The 13,963-nt window shown below is 38.4% G+C and overlaps 2 protein-coding genes across 2 annotated transcripts in view; one reads left to right on the top strand and one right to left on the bottom strand.

Moving 5' to 3' along the window:
- Nucleotides 1–3,319, top strand: part of LOC132379570 (inositol polyphosphate-5-phosphatase A) — a 480,579-nt gene extending 477,260 nt beyond the window's left edge. The window contains exons 15-16 of the mRNA XM_059947633.1: nt 1,506–1,593; nt 1,752–3,319. Of these exons, the coding sequence (XP_059803616.1) occupies nt 1,506–1,586 (81 nt within the window). The 3' untranslated portion in view covers nt 1,587–1,593; nt 1,752–3,319. The remainder of the gene's footprint in view (nt 1–1,505; nt 1,594–1,751) is intronic.
- Nucleotides 3,320–6,726: 3,407 nt separating this feature from the next.
- On the bottom strand, nt 6,727–9,406 carry nkx6.2 (NK6 homeobox 2). The gene is made up of 3 exons (XM_059948064.1): nt 8,484–9,406; nt 7,833–8,005; nt 6,727–7,037 (listed from the first exon to the last, which is right to left on the bottom strand). The coding sequence occupies exons 1-3, from the start codon at nt 8,896–8,898 to the stop codon at nt 6,783–6,785; spliced, it is 843 nt and encodes a 280-aa protein (XP_059804047.1). The 5' UTR covers nt 8,899–9,406; the 3' UTR covers nt 6,727–6,782.
- Nucleotides 9,407–13,963: the final 4,557 nt, after the last annotated feature.

Below are 13,963 nucleotides of genomic sequence, written 5' to 3'. Positions count from 1 at the left end.
TGCTCTGGTTTCCTCCCACAGTCCAAGATGTGAGGTTAGGGTTAGTAAATTGCAGGTGTGCTCTGTTGGCATTGGAAGCGTCGACACTTGCAGGCTGCCCCCACAATTCTTGCTGATTTGACTTGACGTAATGACACATTTCACTGTACGTTTCCGTATTTTTATGCACATGAAACAAATAAAGATCATCTTTATCTTTAATCTTTAGGATGCCTAGTGTGCTAACTGACTCCCTGCCTCTATTGCCACATTCAACAGACCAAAAGGTGGTTCTGCTGCGAGTTCCTGTACTGACTGGAATTTAGAAGAATGGGGGGATCTCACTGAAACCTACCGAATACTGAAAGGGCAAGATAGGGTGGATGTGGGGAGGATGTTTCCTATGGTGGGGTTATGCAGAACTAGAGGGCACAGCCTTTAAATTGAAGGGTGACCTATCGGGACAGAGGTATGGAGAGTTTGTTTTAGCGAGAGAGTAGGGAATCAGTGGAATACACTGCCACAGCCTGCAGTGGAGGCCACGCACGTGGATATATTTAAGGCGGAAGTTGATAGTTTCCTAATCAGTCAGGGCATCAAAGGATATGGCGAGAAAGCGGGTGTATGGGGTTGAGTGGAATCCGCGATCAGCCATGATGGAATGGCGGGGCAGACTTGATGGGCTGAATGGCCTAATGCTGCTATTTCTTATGGTAATGGAAGCATAGAGTATTACAGCACGTAAAGAGGTCATTTGGCCCATCTAATCTGTACCAACCTGGTATTCTGCCTAATCCCTTCTATTTGCACCCAGACCATAGCCGTCTGTACCCTTTCATTTCCGTACTTAATCAAATTTCTCTTCAATGTTGCAATTGAAGTTAAAACTACCGCTTCTGCTGGCAGCTCGCAATACCCTCTAAGTGAAGCTCCCGCTCAGATTCCCTCAAATATTTCACGTTTCACCTTATACTTATGACCTCTAATGCTAGTCTCCCCAACCTGAGCAGGAAAAGCATCCACGCTATTTATATACTTCATAATTTTGTATATTTTTATAGGAATTAATTAATGATAGTTAATGTTAAGTTATTGATACTGTATTTTTCCTTAAAGCATTGCATTTTCTCTGTGTCGTTTATTTTGGCCCTATTGTCTCTCAGCTCCATCATGAAGTGTGACAAATCTGCACGTCTATGACTTGTTGCCTCATTTGCATACAGATTGTTCACACTTCATGATGGAGCTGAGAGTCATGTAGGCCATACCCTGTATTAGAAATGCAATGCTTTAAGGAAAAGTGCATATCAATAACTTATCATTAACTGTCTTTAATTAATAATGCCTTCCCAAAAACACCAAACTCACCCCTAAAATTATCACATTGAAATAAATAGTTTAGCTTGTTGATTTCCCACTTGTTAAAATAAATCTCATTTAGTTAACCCAATTAATTCCTTGAAATCCAGCTTGTAGTATTTTGCAATGTCTCATTAACTCAGTGACATGTTCTTTTCTTCTTCTAGCCTGTCTTCCTGTTCTTTCGAATAGCTGCTGGGGCAGGTAAACCTAATAGAAATATGCGCAACTGTTGTGTGGTGCAGTGATGTGGTGGTAAATATTAATGTTTTATTTTACTTTTTACAATTCATCAACCTTCTTTTTGGGCCTTAAATTAACATGCTGGTACAATTGAATTTTGATTATTCTGACTTCCGTACGTTACTGTACTGAACAAGGTTTTGTTTGCTGCTCTTTTGCTTGCCTTGCAGGTAAGAAGTGTCAACGAAATGAGAAGATCTTTCGCGAAACTGCCCTCTAGTCCGTTTGCACCAAATTAATGAAAGTGGACCAGCGGGGACATCAGAACACTCACAGACATCTTTGTAAATCCAACCTATGTTGATGCTGTATTTCTTGGGCCCTCACCTCAGACTGTTCATCATCCATTCTGCTTTGACGCCTGAAGTCTGTTCAAGATGGCCACACATACCTCACCATTTCGTACATTCCTGTGACACTTGAATTGAATGTGGGACAATTTTAAAATGTGTCACAGATTTGTTGCCAAACGCTAACAGTAGAATTTACTACACCTTTTAAATATCTCACATTTATAATATTTAGCAGAAAACATTGTCTGTCTTTTAACAAAAGAAGCTGTTTCCTCATGTAAAAATGTATGAAGTGCAATGCGAAAATTGTATATCAATACTGTACTAGAGAGGGTTTTTTGTACATTCGATTGTACAGGTAGTGGATTTCCTTTCAGCCATGATTTTATTGAGATTTCTCTCACCATTTTATGTCTGTGTTAGGCTAGTTAGGTATTTTTGTTTTGGTGAATTCCTATACTACGTATTGCCACATTATCTTGTTTTGAATCACATTTTAGCTGCTCTTCGGTTTTATATCCACTTTTAAAGAAAAAAACTAATTTATAATATACTTTCAACTGCCCTATGCGAAATTCTTTTTGTAAACATTGGCTGCTTGTCATCTGACATATCACCTTAGTTATTATCAATAGTAAATTCAATATATAAATCTATAAGTTCTTGACCAAACTATGCTTTAGATAACTTAGATTATGCCATTGTTGATAAATCAGATTTATTATAACCACCATACATAAATAGCAGCCTGTCCGCGTTAAGTCTTTCAGTTGTAACTTATTCCTAAATAATGCCAAGTTTTCAGAATGTGAAATTTAATAAGATGGGAACCATGAGATTTTTTGTAAACTATTTCTGTCTATTTTTGTTACTGCATATGGTGCCAAGTATCTATGGACAGAGTTTAGTGGGAATCCTTTCTTCAGCTTTATCTTGCTACATGTGCTTCAATGGATTGTATATAAACCCCCGAAACCCAAAGTTGCAAATTTCGTATTCTACCGCCTATATTTAATCTCCAGTGCTAATATCGCCAACTTTACACGCTGCCTTCTTTACGGCATTTAAAAGATGATTAGGTCTGAAGATTGGAAACACAGCCAATGGCGAAACGTTTCTTCTATCGATTTAATTTAGTACACTACAAAGTTCACAGCTACTTGATGGCAGTGGATTGATGCGTGTTTTCGTATAAATCACTACGATTGGAAATGATTTTGTGTCTACCGGCAGAATTTATGCGCCCGTGACCGTGAGATCATTCTCGTTTGTAGACAAAGTGTAAACAAAAATACAGTGCAGACAAGCTGTACCAATGTGCCCATGTATCGATAGCCACTCACTGTAAACTATTTTATTAAATCAAAGTTTCAACTTATGTGACGTTTATGGGCTATAGAAATAAATTTCTTTCTTTCTCAAACAATTAAACGGACATAATTCGTCTTTTCTGTTTCGGACTGGTCTTTCTAATGACTGGGATCATTTTGATACGTATCGAGAATCTCTTGTTTTGCTTTCTTTGCACTTCTCGGCGGCCTTTCCCGTCCCCAAAACCAAGCGTCGAACGCGAGAACGAGATTTCGAATGTAGGAGGTGCCTCAGTTCGTAGGCAAAAATGAAGGTTGAAGTTGAGGCGGGTGCCTGTCCCTCACTCTCTCTGTCTCTCTCTTTCTCTCTCACTCACGGTCACACACACACCAAAGTACTGTGCAGACTCCGAGAGACAGAGAGAATGGCCCAGTTATCAGGCAAAGAAGGGAACAAAAAAAAACAGGAAGATGACCAAGTTTACGATTAGACTATTATTTTCATCCTCCAGCAACATATCACGGGAAAGTTGTCTTGAACTTCCACGGCTGCTTTGATGCTTCAGTAACAAGTGACGCGTTTCTATCATCAGAGATGCATTGTCAGATATAGATTTAAATGATGTCACATTAAATTTAATATTAGTGAGCCATCCGTGTTTTCAGCTCGAAATTGGCGGACACGGTCAAGTGGCTGATGTTATCTCTAGTCATTTAGTAACAACCAGATCTGGGTGGGTTTCTAACATATTTAACTCTGCACAAAGCTCGGGTGTCTTAGCAGGGAAAACTTACTGACATGAAACCTGATGCCGAATGCATCATGTCCTTCCGATTAGCTTATCATCTTTTTTCATAACCCTCAATTCGTGCTTGAAAGTTGATACAAATTCACTCAAAAGTCACTGTCAATTTCAGAGGTTAGGAAGCATCTCAAATGAGATAAACGCCAGATGATTTTTGGGGTGGAGAATTGAAACTATAAGGTGCTGTAAATATTTCGGGAAAAATAGCTTTTAAAGTAAAGGATCACTTTATATCATTGAAAGTTGGTTGTTTAATGCCATCAGGAGTACCTCTAAAAACTATCCGACCTCTCGTCATATTGTTTCATTCGCCTTAAAATATTTACTTCCTTCTTATAATTTACAGACGTTTGTGACAATTATTTTGTGTTTTAATCTTCTTTAAATAATTTTCTTTTGGTTTGTAATCTCGGCGAAAGACAAATTTCTTATTCTTAAATTTAAACTTCGCACAATATTGTGGACGGTAACAACTGCAACAAAGAGAACATGTGTTTCTATCCACAAAATTCTGCCCTTTTTCAAAAGCAATTTTGCGGCTCAAAGTAAATGGGGCTGGACGAGAATCCGCTTTTCAGCCCTTCCGTACCTTGCTTATTTGAATCAGCGCTTTTCCTCATTTCTGTTTGCTGCTCTGTAAGGTTTAACACAGAGATCAATGTGACCTTTCCATCCGATCAAACCTCTGCTCTGTCACTTAGACATGTTTCTGACAATCTGTCCTAGCTCACGACGTGAATCACCCCTTCGAGATTTCACTAGTTTTCTCCGGAGTTTTTGAAGTTTTAAGGCGCGCTCTCTTTAACAAAATGTCCCCGTTCACTTTGGGATGTGATGCTTTAATTTATTTTCAGATCACAATTAAATGGATTTTCCTAGCTCTGTATGCAAAGCCACCTTCAATACCAATAGCTGGTCTCCACAGAAATAAAAGGCTTACTTGCCCTCAAAACCTCTCTCAAATCCACGGTAAGTTCTTCAAAACTATACATTTGAAGTAATTAAACGAAATCCACAATCTGCGCCAAACGGTCGTGAATTTTTATAAATATTCGAACGTTAATTTAATTGGCTCAATGTACTTGAATATTTCGATACACTTTCTAAAAGAAATGGCTTTGAACAAATTTTCTGAAAGGTCTCAAACGTACGAGACCGTGAGTTTGACCTTCTATAGCCGTGGACCGAATAGCCTGCCTCAATGCTTTAAAATATATCTGCATTTCGGCTCTTCCATCGACCTACTAACGAATCTAGAAATTAAACAAGCGTCTACTGTTACAAATATGATTTTGGAATAACGTGGGCCGAATATTTATTTTGCCCCAGAGTAGAATGGCCAGAAGCCTAGCCCACACCTCATACGTCAGACCTTCACAATTCTAGGAATCAAAATGTTTTAAACGATACATTTTCATCAATTTTCATCATCTTAACTAGGGCATGAACACGTAGTTTATCGAGGGCGAAAAAGCCACCGAACGCATATAAACAATTTGCATTAAAACGTGTCAATTCAAACATAAAAGATGCTAAAACAATCAAAATCGTGACTATAAACTCCAAAATATTATACAATTAAGCTTAACGTGGCCAAGAATTAAATTCCAACCTGTTAAAATTGAGAATATTGGCTGGGTTCATTAGTTGCCTTATCTGCAAATCTTACCAGACTGATTGTAAAGTTAGATGTTTTAGCTACTAGGATGTTGTAATATATTCAATCATTCTGGATCCTAACATGTTATTACAAATTATTCTGCTCCAGACACTTCGAATGTTTAAACCTGTTGATTTCTTTCTGCTCGAGTCCCTTTTTAAGCACGACAACCACTTTGCTGATCAGCCCGAATTTTGTAAAAAATACTTGGGAATTTGATTTCAGAGATAAACCTTTCCTTTAAATAGTATTAAATTGTACGGCGCAGAATACATATCTACTGCATGTGGTTATGAATTCGCACTGTGCTATTAAACTTTAAGGTATTTCAGGTACCATAAAACCACAGACCCGATATTCAACAGCTTTTGTTAGATTGATCACCGATTGTTCATCTCTGTAATTCACAGCGAGCCAAAAGCAAGTGTTTTAACCAGATATAATCTGACCCATCGCTTAAGTGATCCGGCACTTAATTCGGCGTACAAAACCAGCCGGATTCGGACGACTAGGTTTCATATTGTTAAATAATTTATTGGCAATACAAAGTTCTTTTTTCAACTATCGTGAACGCAATAATATCCTTCCAATCATCTTCAACAGAATATTCAGAGGTTTCCTTGGGATTTGATGGCCCCGATTTGGAATGAAGCCTCCGAAGGAATTCACCATCACGGGCGAAAACAAAATATTAGCTTTTGAATGTAAATACACAAAAAATTTACATTTAATTTTTTACAACACAAGCGTGCATCATAATATGTACAGCTACAGTTTAAATCTGTAATTCATACAAAACGATGAGTTCTGGTTGTTATTTCTTAACACCGAAAATCCTAAGAAAAAGACGGGAATAATGGAGATTGAAGGGGGAAGATAAAATCCCAGCTTCTCTTTCCAAATGGTCTGTCTTCTGCACAGGTTCAGTCCGTAATTGATATAATCAGGCTGTAAGATAATTCCATAACTTATTCTGTAAAAAATATATACATCTCACATACATTAGGCTGTACAACACATATCACTTATTTCTGTGGAACATCGATTTATTTAAAACGTTTTTATACCCTGGTTAATTCAGCCTTTGAAGTTCTTCAAATAATTATTTCGCCTTTTTTTGTGTTGAAGTTTGTCACAAAATTTCTGGGCTGTTGTTGTGTGGGTCCAGGATGGTAAGGGTACTGGCGGTTTTGTGCTTTTTCAGTAATCGTGTGATTTTCTCGTCGTCTGAGTTGGGATCCAGAGGTCTATTGTACTCATCCTCGTCCTCTTCGTTTTCCGACGTTTCTTTAAGTTTTTCAGTCTCTGAGTCGTGCTTCTTCTTGGCCGTAGCCATTTCGGCAGCGTGCTTCTTCCTCCATTTGGTCCGTCTGTTCTGAAACCACACCTGTTGCAAGCACACAAAATGGAACAAAATAAATGATGCGCATTCCACTGCCATTTCCCGCTACCCTTCCAGCCTTACTTTCATTTGCAAGGCCGCAACAAAACGACAACAACCCGCAACGTAATTAAACTATTTTCTTAAAAATTGCAGATGCAGCGGTGGGAGGAGCTGAGTTTTCTATTTGCCTAATAGCTCTTCAAAGTCTTAAAACTAAGTGAAAAGAAACAACGGCGTGTAGAGAGGAAATTGTGAACTGTTTTAGGTCTCAATACACATTTCGGCAGCATCACGGTTTACCCTGAAACTATTTGCGGTGGAGAGTCTTGCAAAAACAAAACAAAAGTACTAGCAATAGTCTTCAGGCCAATATCGTTAATTCTTAAAGGACAACCAGTTTTAGTAAGGTAGAATACATGTACACAATGAGCGGTTTACCGTCATTCAGAACTTTTACTTTACGACCTACAGTATATTCCCAACAATTTAAAAACAAAACACTTGGCCATTTTTATTTAAGTGTTTGTAGAGCCTTCCATTCGCTTGAATATCAAAAAAGTATTTTAGTTTGTTTCAAATCCTGGCCTGGTAAAAGTATTCGGATTATGTTTCCTGAACTCTGGTCAGAAATATCTGCAATTCGGCAGCGTTCAACCCAAGGTTTGAAAGTCCAATTAACTAAGACTCTTGTAACATTTAATCAAGAAAGCAGCGGCCTGTTTGCCTCCGAATTGGTGTACAATACATTTCCTGTCTCTTTTAGTTTATTTATTGCAGTGAAGATGGAAAATGTTTTACCTTAACTTGGCTTTCTGTCATTCCTAGAGAATAAGCTAATCTGGCTCTTTCTGGTCCGGCTAAATATTTCGTTTGTTCAAAGGTCTTCTCCAAGGCAAAAATTTGTTGACCTGAAAATGTTGGCCTGGAATGTTTCTTCTTTCCGTCCTTGTCCAGAACTAAACTACCTTGCGCTGTGGGAAGAAAAGGAAAACAACTTAAAAACAACGAAACACATCAAAACACACGAGCCCATTTAAACTAGCTGGTCGTGTTTTTAAAGTTCAGCGTATGCAAGTAAAGAAACAGAGGCGGGTGTTGATCAACTGATATTAGCTCTGTAATTATTTTTACAAATTTGAACCAACTGGTTAAAGAATATTATTTCCTCCCACAATAGAGAAGTGATCATCAGGCCGCATTGATTAACGAGCCACGTCTCATCAATTGAATCAATGTTTATTACCGATGATTACGACAATGGCAGCTGTATATCAGCCAAAGTTTTGAAATGCTTAACTGAAAACATTTCTACAAAATCAGAAATGTCAAGACCGTGTTTTGGCAAGAGAAATCACACGGCAGTCTTGAGAGCAGACTCCTGCGTGCTATTATTTTATATATTTTTTTTTAATTTAAAAAAAAATGCAAATGTGCGTTCACCGTACGTACTTGGACAGGCCAACCTGGGATCTCTCCATGGGGACCCCTGCATCATTCCCGGCCAGAAGATTGGTGGTCTCCCCGGCAATTCAGCAAGGGGCTTGGGGTACCTCGAGACGGCAGCTGCTGTTGGACTAAAATACATCCCCGCCGTAGTGGCAAGTCCGCTCAGTCGAGGAAGTCCGGAGAGCAGATTGCCAGTTGTGGATGGGCGGCCTAGAATGTCGCTAATTCCGTGCGGCGTTCCCAGTGGGATCTGTGCGTTCAAACTCGCCAGAGCCGGGGCTTTGAAGCTCGAGGGATTCTGCAAAGAGTAGGGAAATATAGATGTCTTCATTTCAGTCATATTATGAAGCGCAGCCAGCGGCGTACTGCTCAGGACGAATGCACTCTGGCGATTATCCATCTGCCCGACGGCTAACATTTGATCAGATCATAAATTTGACAGGACCCACCAGTAAATGCTGCGAGATCTTGGGTCGTGTTTGCTCTTGATTATTTTTTAAAATCTGGGTTGGAGATAAGTGTGCCCCTAACGGCAAGTGTTGTTATTATTTTTCCAGGAGAGTGTATCCAGAGAAATGTCCAAGAAGTCTGGCTGCTCAAAGCTCTGTTCTCTTGCCTGCACGCTTTCCCGGGTTTAAGGTGAAATTGACTCGATTCGATCGCTAGGGCGCGGGAGATGCGCTGATAAACCACAGCAGCACCTGCCACTCTCCCATCCCGATTGGTCAACGGCGGCCACTGTGTCCATGTGATTGGGCGTTCGCCTCCAATTCCTACTCCTTCCTGGCTCGCTGGAGGTGCGTCACTTTGGAATTCGGAGCAACCGATTCTACTTAGAGACCAAAACACTTATCCAGACCACAGACTGTACATTGGTTTCCGTTTGAGTTTTATTTCATATTTGTCTAAGGAACAATTAAATCTCTTCCTCCTTCTCTCTCTCTCTCCCGCCCCCTCTCTCTGGAACGGCATTCTTCTCCTTCATTTTTAAAATTTGTGCAACTTTGTTTTTACTATAATTGGACTGGAGTTCAGGTTGTTTCGGACAAAAGTCCACAGAAGTCAAACTCATTTAGTTGCAGAACGAAGAGTCTGATGCCCGCGTTATCCTTAATTGCCGTGTAATTTAACAGATCTCACTCTTCTGTGGTATTAAATGAAATGATCAACGAAGAGAAGGGAAAGGCTCATTGAAACAAATGTAATAAGTTCACTGAAGTATATCGCTATCTTTCAGCAATGGGATTTTCCTCAGGAATTACGATTCTCCAGAAATATTTAAGGGATTGTGAGAATTTCTTCTTTGGGCTTTTAGTGAGTTCAAAGTTAATAGCTAAGAGCAAGAATTTAACTTTCCAAAAAAGCGGACTACTTAATGTCAAAAATAACATCTCAACAACGAATTCACCGAGTTTATTTTTAAAGTTAGGTATAACCCGCTTCAACATTTGTGATTTGAGCGATTATGGTACACGAATATTCCACGACATTGCTTGCAATTTCAATTGCCCGCAAAGACCGAAGAATTCATCTCATCTACTTGTTGCTGAAACGGAAATCATAAAGCCTCCTCTTTTTCGGTGTGCCTGATAGTAAACGAACTAATTCGGAACAGCTGTTCCACTCGTTATCATGGGGAAAAGACTCATTGTACATGACAGCTTACAATGTGAGTGAAATACAATTCTCTGATGCTCCGTTAAAATGCCTGTCATTTTTTATTGCCATTTCATTCATTTAAAATTATTTTAATTTTTTTTTGGAAATCCACAGTTTGTGCGAGTTTTGAAATAATTCACAAGCGTTACGAACCATGATTTCATATTTACGTCGGATTTGTTTTAAATATTTGAAGATTTTCAGGTTCACCGTTTGAACATTAAAAATGATCGGCTAAACAACTGGACGAATAATGTACAAGACTGAACTCAGAAAGTGAAATGGCTTGTATATATTTATTCAGTATTAAACACTCACTTAAATTAATATGAAATATCTTAAAACATAGCTGAATAAAATTCAACTTATATGGAAAACTTAAATTGTACTATTGTTTATTAAACTGGTCCTCCTTTTCCTTCGAGATTAACAAGTTTTAATATGCATCAACTCTCCCTGAAACTAATTATAATCCTCTATCATGTTCCATGTAATTTGAAATTATAATTAATAGCTCCTATGATACATATTTCCACTGGGATGGTTACTTGAAAGTTATACTTCAATCATTTAATTCAACAATACTACTTTTAAGAAATCACCCGTAGCATTAACTATGATATGCGAGCTGAATATGGAAAGAGATTATAATAGGCGCAAGTATTCGCATTTGGTACAAAGTTTTGTAGTAACGTGAATCGGTTTGTCTTAGCTTCATCCCAAGCAGAGTAGTTCACGCAACTGTAAAGTTTAAGTAGCGGAGGTCAATGTTTTACCAAACAAGCGCTTTGAGAATGTACGGCGAGACCTCTAGCGAGCAAAGAGGGTTTAGCAGGGATGGACTCAAACCCAGGCTCCCAAGTCATAGCACTTTCATTAGAAATTTAGCATTAACTATATTATTTCAGTTAGTAATCGCAATCTTCGACAACTGAACATCCTTTTCGTACTAAAGGCAGAAAACTGGTGACAACAATCACAACAGGTAAGTGGGAATAAGGCAGGTTCCTTTATGTTTCAGTAGCGCGTTAAGTACCATCTAACAGACTCGCGCATCCAGAGTCCTTATCCAACACAAAGTATTGAAATCCAAGTGACTTCATATAAAATCGAAAAGATCAGATTAGCGTCAGGTAACACGGTCGTGATTAATTGGGACATTTTCATTTCGAGGGAACGTTTACCAGACACTTATCGATTGCCAATGTGCAAAGTATTTAAATTAGGACTTAATGAATTTCCTTAATCTAAAAGACTCAACTACGGCAATGCAACAAGATTGCTCTAATTACCAATTTTGTTCATGCCGGTGCCTCCCATTTCAACATTTTGTTCAGAGAAGCCCCCCGATTTGCACTCCACGTTGTTTTATATCTCAGTTCCTGTCATTTTTCAATAACATAGTGACATTTAAAAATAATATATCGGCGATTTGGTCTAGCTCCTTTTCAACTGCTGTTATTAATCCATGTATATCCCGTCAAATTTAATCTCAATAAGGGTTTACATCTTGGAATTAGTAGACCACTAGGTTTTGTTTGAAAGATTTTCTTTGATAAGCCCCGTCGCTTTCAACCGGTTTCATATTCTCACATTCGCTGCAACCGATCCACTGTATCAAGCGGTATGAAACTTCAATATTCTCCAATTTATTGCAACGTCCAAATGACTTGTTTTGTGATAAGAATGGCTTCAACTGACGTTTTAAAAGGAGCAAAGAAGAAATAGACGTGTTCACTGCAGTCGATACCGTTTCGATATCGAATCTTTTGAACTAGATAGGTTCAAAAGATTCAAAACAACGACCGGTTTATGAAAAGTTAGGGCAGCAGTCATAGAAACATTGGACATTTATGTTTTACAGTTATACGTATAACTTTATTATCTTTATATATTTACATAACTTATGAATTGAAAGTGAACAAATAACTCGTTTTAATTGAATTTGAAACGTCTATTTTTATCTTACATTTATTTATTTCAACGGGAATTGATAGTTTAGGGAAAACCAATTAACGTCCACATCTAACACCCGCTCTCCCCACAGCACCCACCGTCTGACCAATTCAAATGAACAGACCATGATTTAACGCTGTGAAACCTCTTCGATTCCTGTTGACTTGTGTTGGGTGTCATTAAACATAGTTGTTTTAATGGTTTCGACACGGAAGTAAATGGCTGCTGTCTTTTTTAAGATCAAGTTACATAAATTATGGAGGAGCTAGCACACGACAGGTCTCGTAGATCGATTCGACCCTCAGAGGTAAAGCAAGTAATGGGATCCTCCAAATGGTCCGAGATTCAAATGACCGTGCAGAGTTTCGCTAAGTGTACAGGTTGTACTTATTGAAGGGAGGGAGACAAGTCAGCATTCCCATTCGTATCGTATCCAGAATATTTTCAGAACAAAATGCCGACCGATGAAAATGCGCACAGTGCTTTCCACTTAAACCTCCAAATCGACTCGCGATGGTGCAACTTGACATGTTCTGGTTAATTCCAAAACATTAAACCACTTCAGTGAAAGTCAAGTAAATCTAGAAAACATTTTGAGAGGAGGTTAAATTATCAATTAATTATTTATCAATGTTGACCAGTATTGGAGTTTAGTGAAATTGAAAAGAGAAATCTTTCGTGATTAGAATTATTATTTATTGTATATCAAACCTTTTCTGATTATTAAAGCAAGCTGGGTACGATACACGTAAGTATACTGAGTACCTTCATAGACGGTGTATCCATTTCTGGAAGTAAATTGCGAGAATAAAACAACTCGTATAAAAACAGACTGCCTGCCGCACATGATTTTTGTGTGCGGATCAAATTTTTGAGTTAAGGTGTAACAACTAGTTGTAGATGCTTGAGAACTTAATGAACACGCATAACAAAGACAGAACAAACAGACAATTGTCTCTAACTCTTTTCGGTTTATCGTGGGGACTATAATGCTATATTAATAACAGCTGACTTAGTTTGGGAGTCCTTCGACCTGAGTCAACTTCAACCCTTATCTCTTCAACTGAATATCTCAATACTAGCATTTCATAGACTGCACATATATACATTTCAGTTTAATTTGTATCAGTTCTGGACACATTTGAAGTCTTTGCGTAGATGTTTCGCGAGTTTCGTGTATCTGGTACTTAAATGGCTACTTTTCAATTTTGTTTCCAAGTGCAAATTTTGGATTCGGACGAGAATTAAACATACTTTATTTGGAAACAAACTGATATCGCAGTACGTTTTATTGAGCCGTTAAAAATGAACAAGTCTTAGTGTACTTTCAGAAGGAAAAAGTCACAATGCTGAAAGTACATTCTCATCGAAGCTGAACTCAATGTTTTCGCGTTTGGCTAACCTTCTGGATAATTGTAGAATGTTCGCTGCTCGGCAGCTACTATAGTCCGATAGCAACGCTAGAACATGCTAAATCACTGCTCATTGGGATACCTATCTCAGGCCTAAAGGGGAAAGTGAGATGAACAAGAGTCTAGTAAAATATTAACACTGACTTTAAAAAAACATTTCGCCCAAAGCTGTTTAAGAATTAACATGAATCATAATGTATTCTGTGGATAAGCGAGTATTTCTGTGATTCGCATAGTTCCATGATAATTCTTTACCACCCCAATCCCATTAAACTATCTATTACCCTTGAAACTATGTTGGGATTGTATTGCGGAAAAGCTATTTTCGGCAAATAAGGTATCTAAATGAGAGAATTTGATTTTAAAAGCGCAAACACAAGGAAATCTGCAGATGCTGGAAATTGAAGCAACACACACAAAATGCTGGCGGAACGCAGCAGGCCAGGCAGCATCTAT

Source organism: Hypanus sabinus, chromosome 22 (genome assembly GCF_030144855.1).
Source record: "Hypanus sabinus isolate sHypSab1 chromosome 22, sHypSab1.hap1, whole genome shotgun sequence".
Lineage (NCBI taxonomy): Eukaryota > Metazoa > Chordata > Chondrichthyes > Myliobatiformes > Dasyatidae > Hypanus > Hypanus sabinus.
Note: the sequence above shows the minus strand (reverse complement) of the source record. Positions and strands in the feature narration are given on the sequence as shown.

Bases quoted from the DNA above. Each gene is read 5' to 3' on its own strand.
- nkx6.2 (XM_059948064.1), bottom strand. From the start codon at position 8,898: ATGTTAGCCGTCGGGCAGATGGATAATCGCCAGAGTGCATTCGTCCTG. The intron at 8,006-8,483 runs GTACGTACGGTG...TTCTTCCCACAG, and splicing joins TCCCAGGTTGGCCTGTCCAA to CGCAAGGTAGTTTAGTTCTG. The intron at 7,038-7,832 runs GTAAAACATTTT...TGCTTGCAACAG, and splicing joins TGACAGAAAGCCAAGTTAAG to GTGTGGTTTCAGAACAGACG.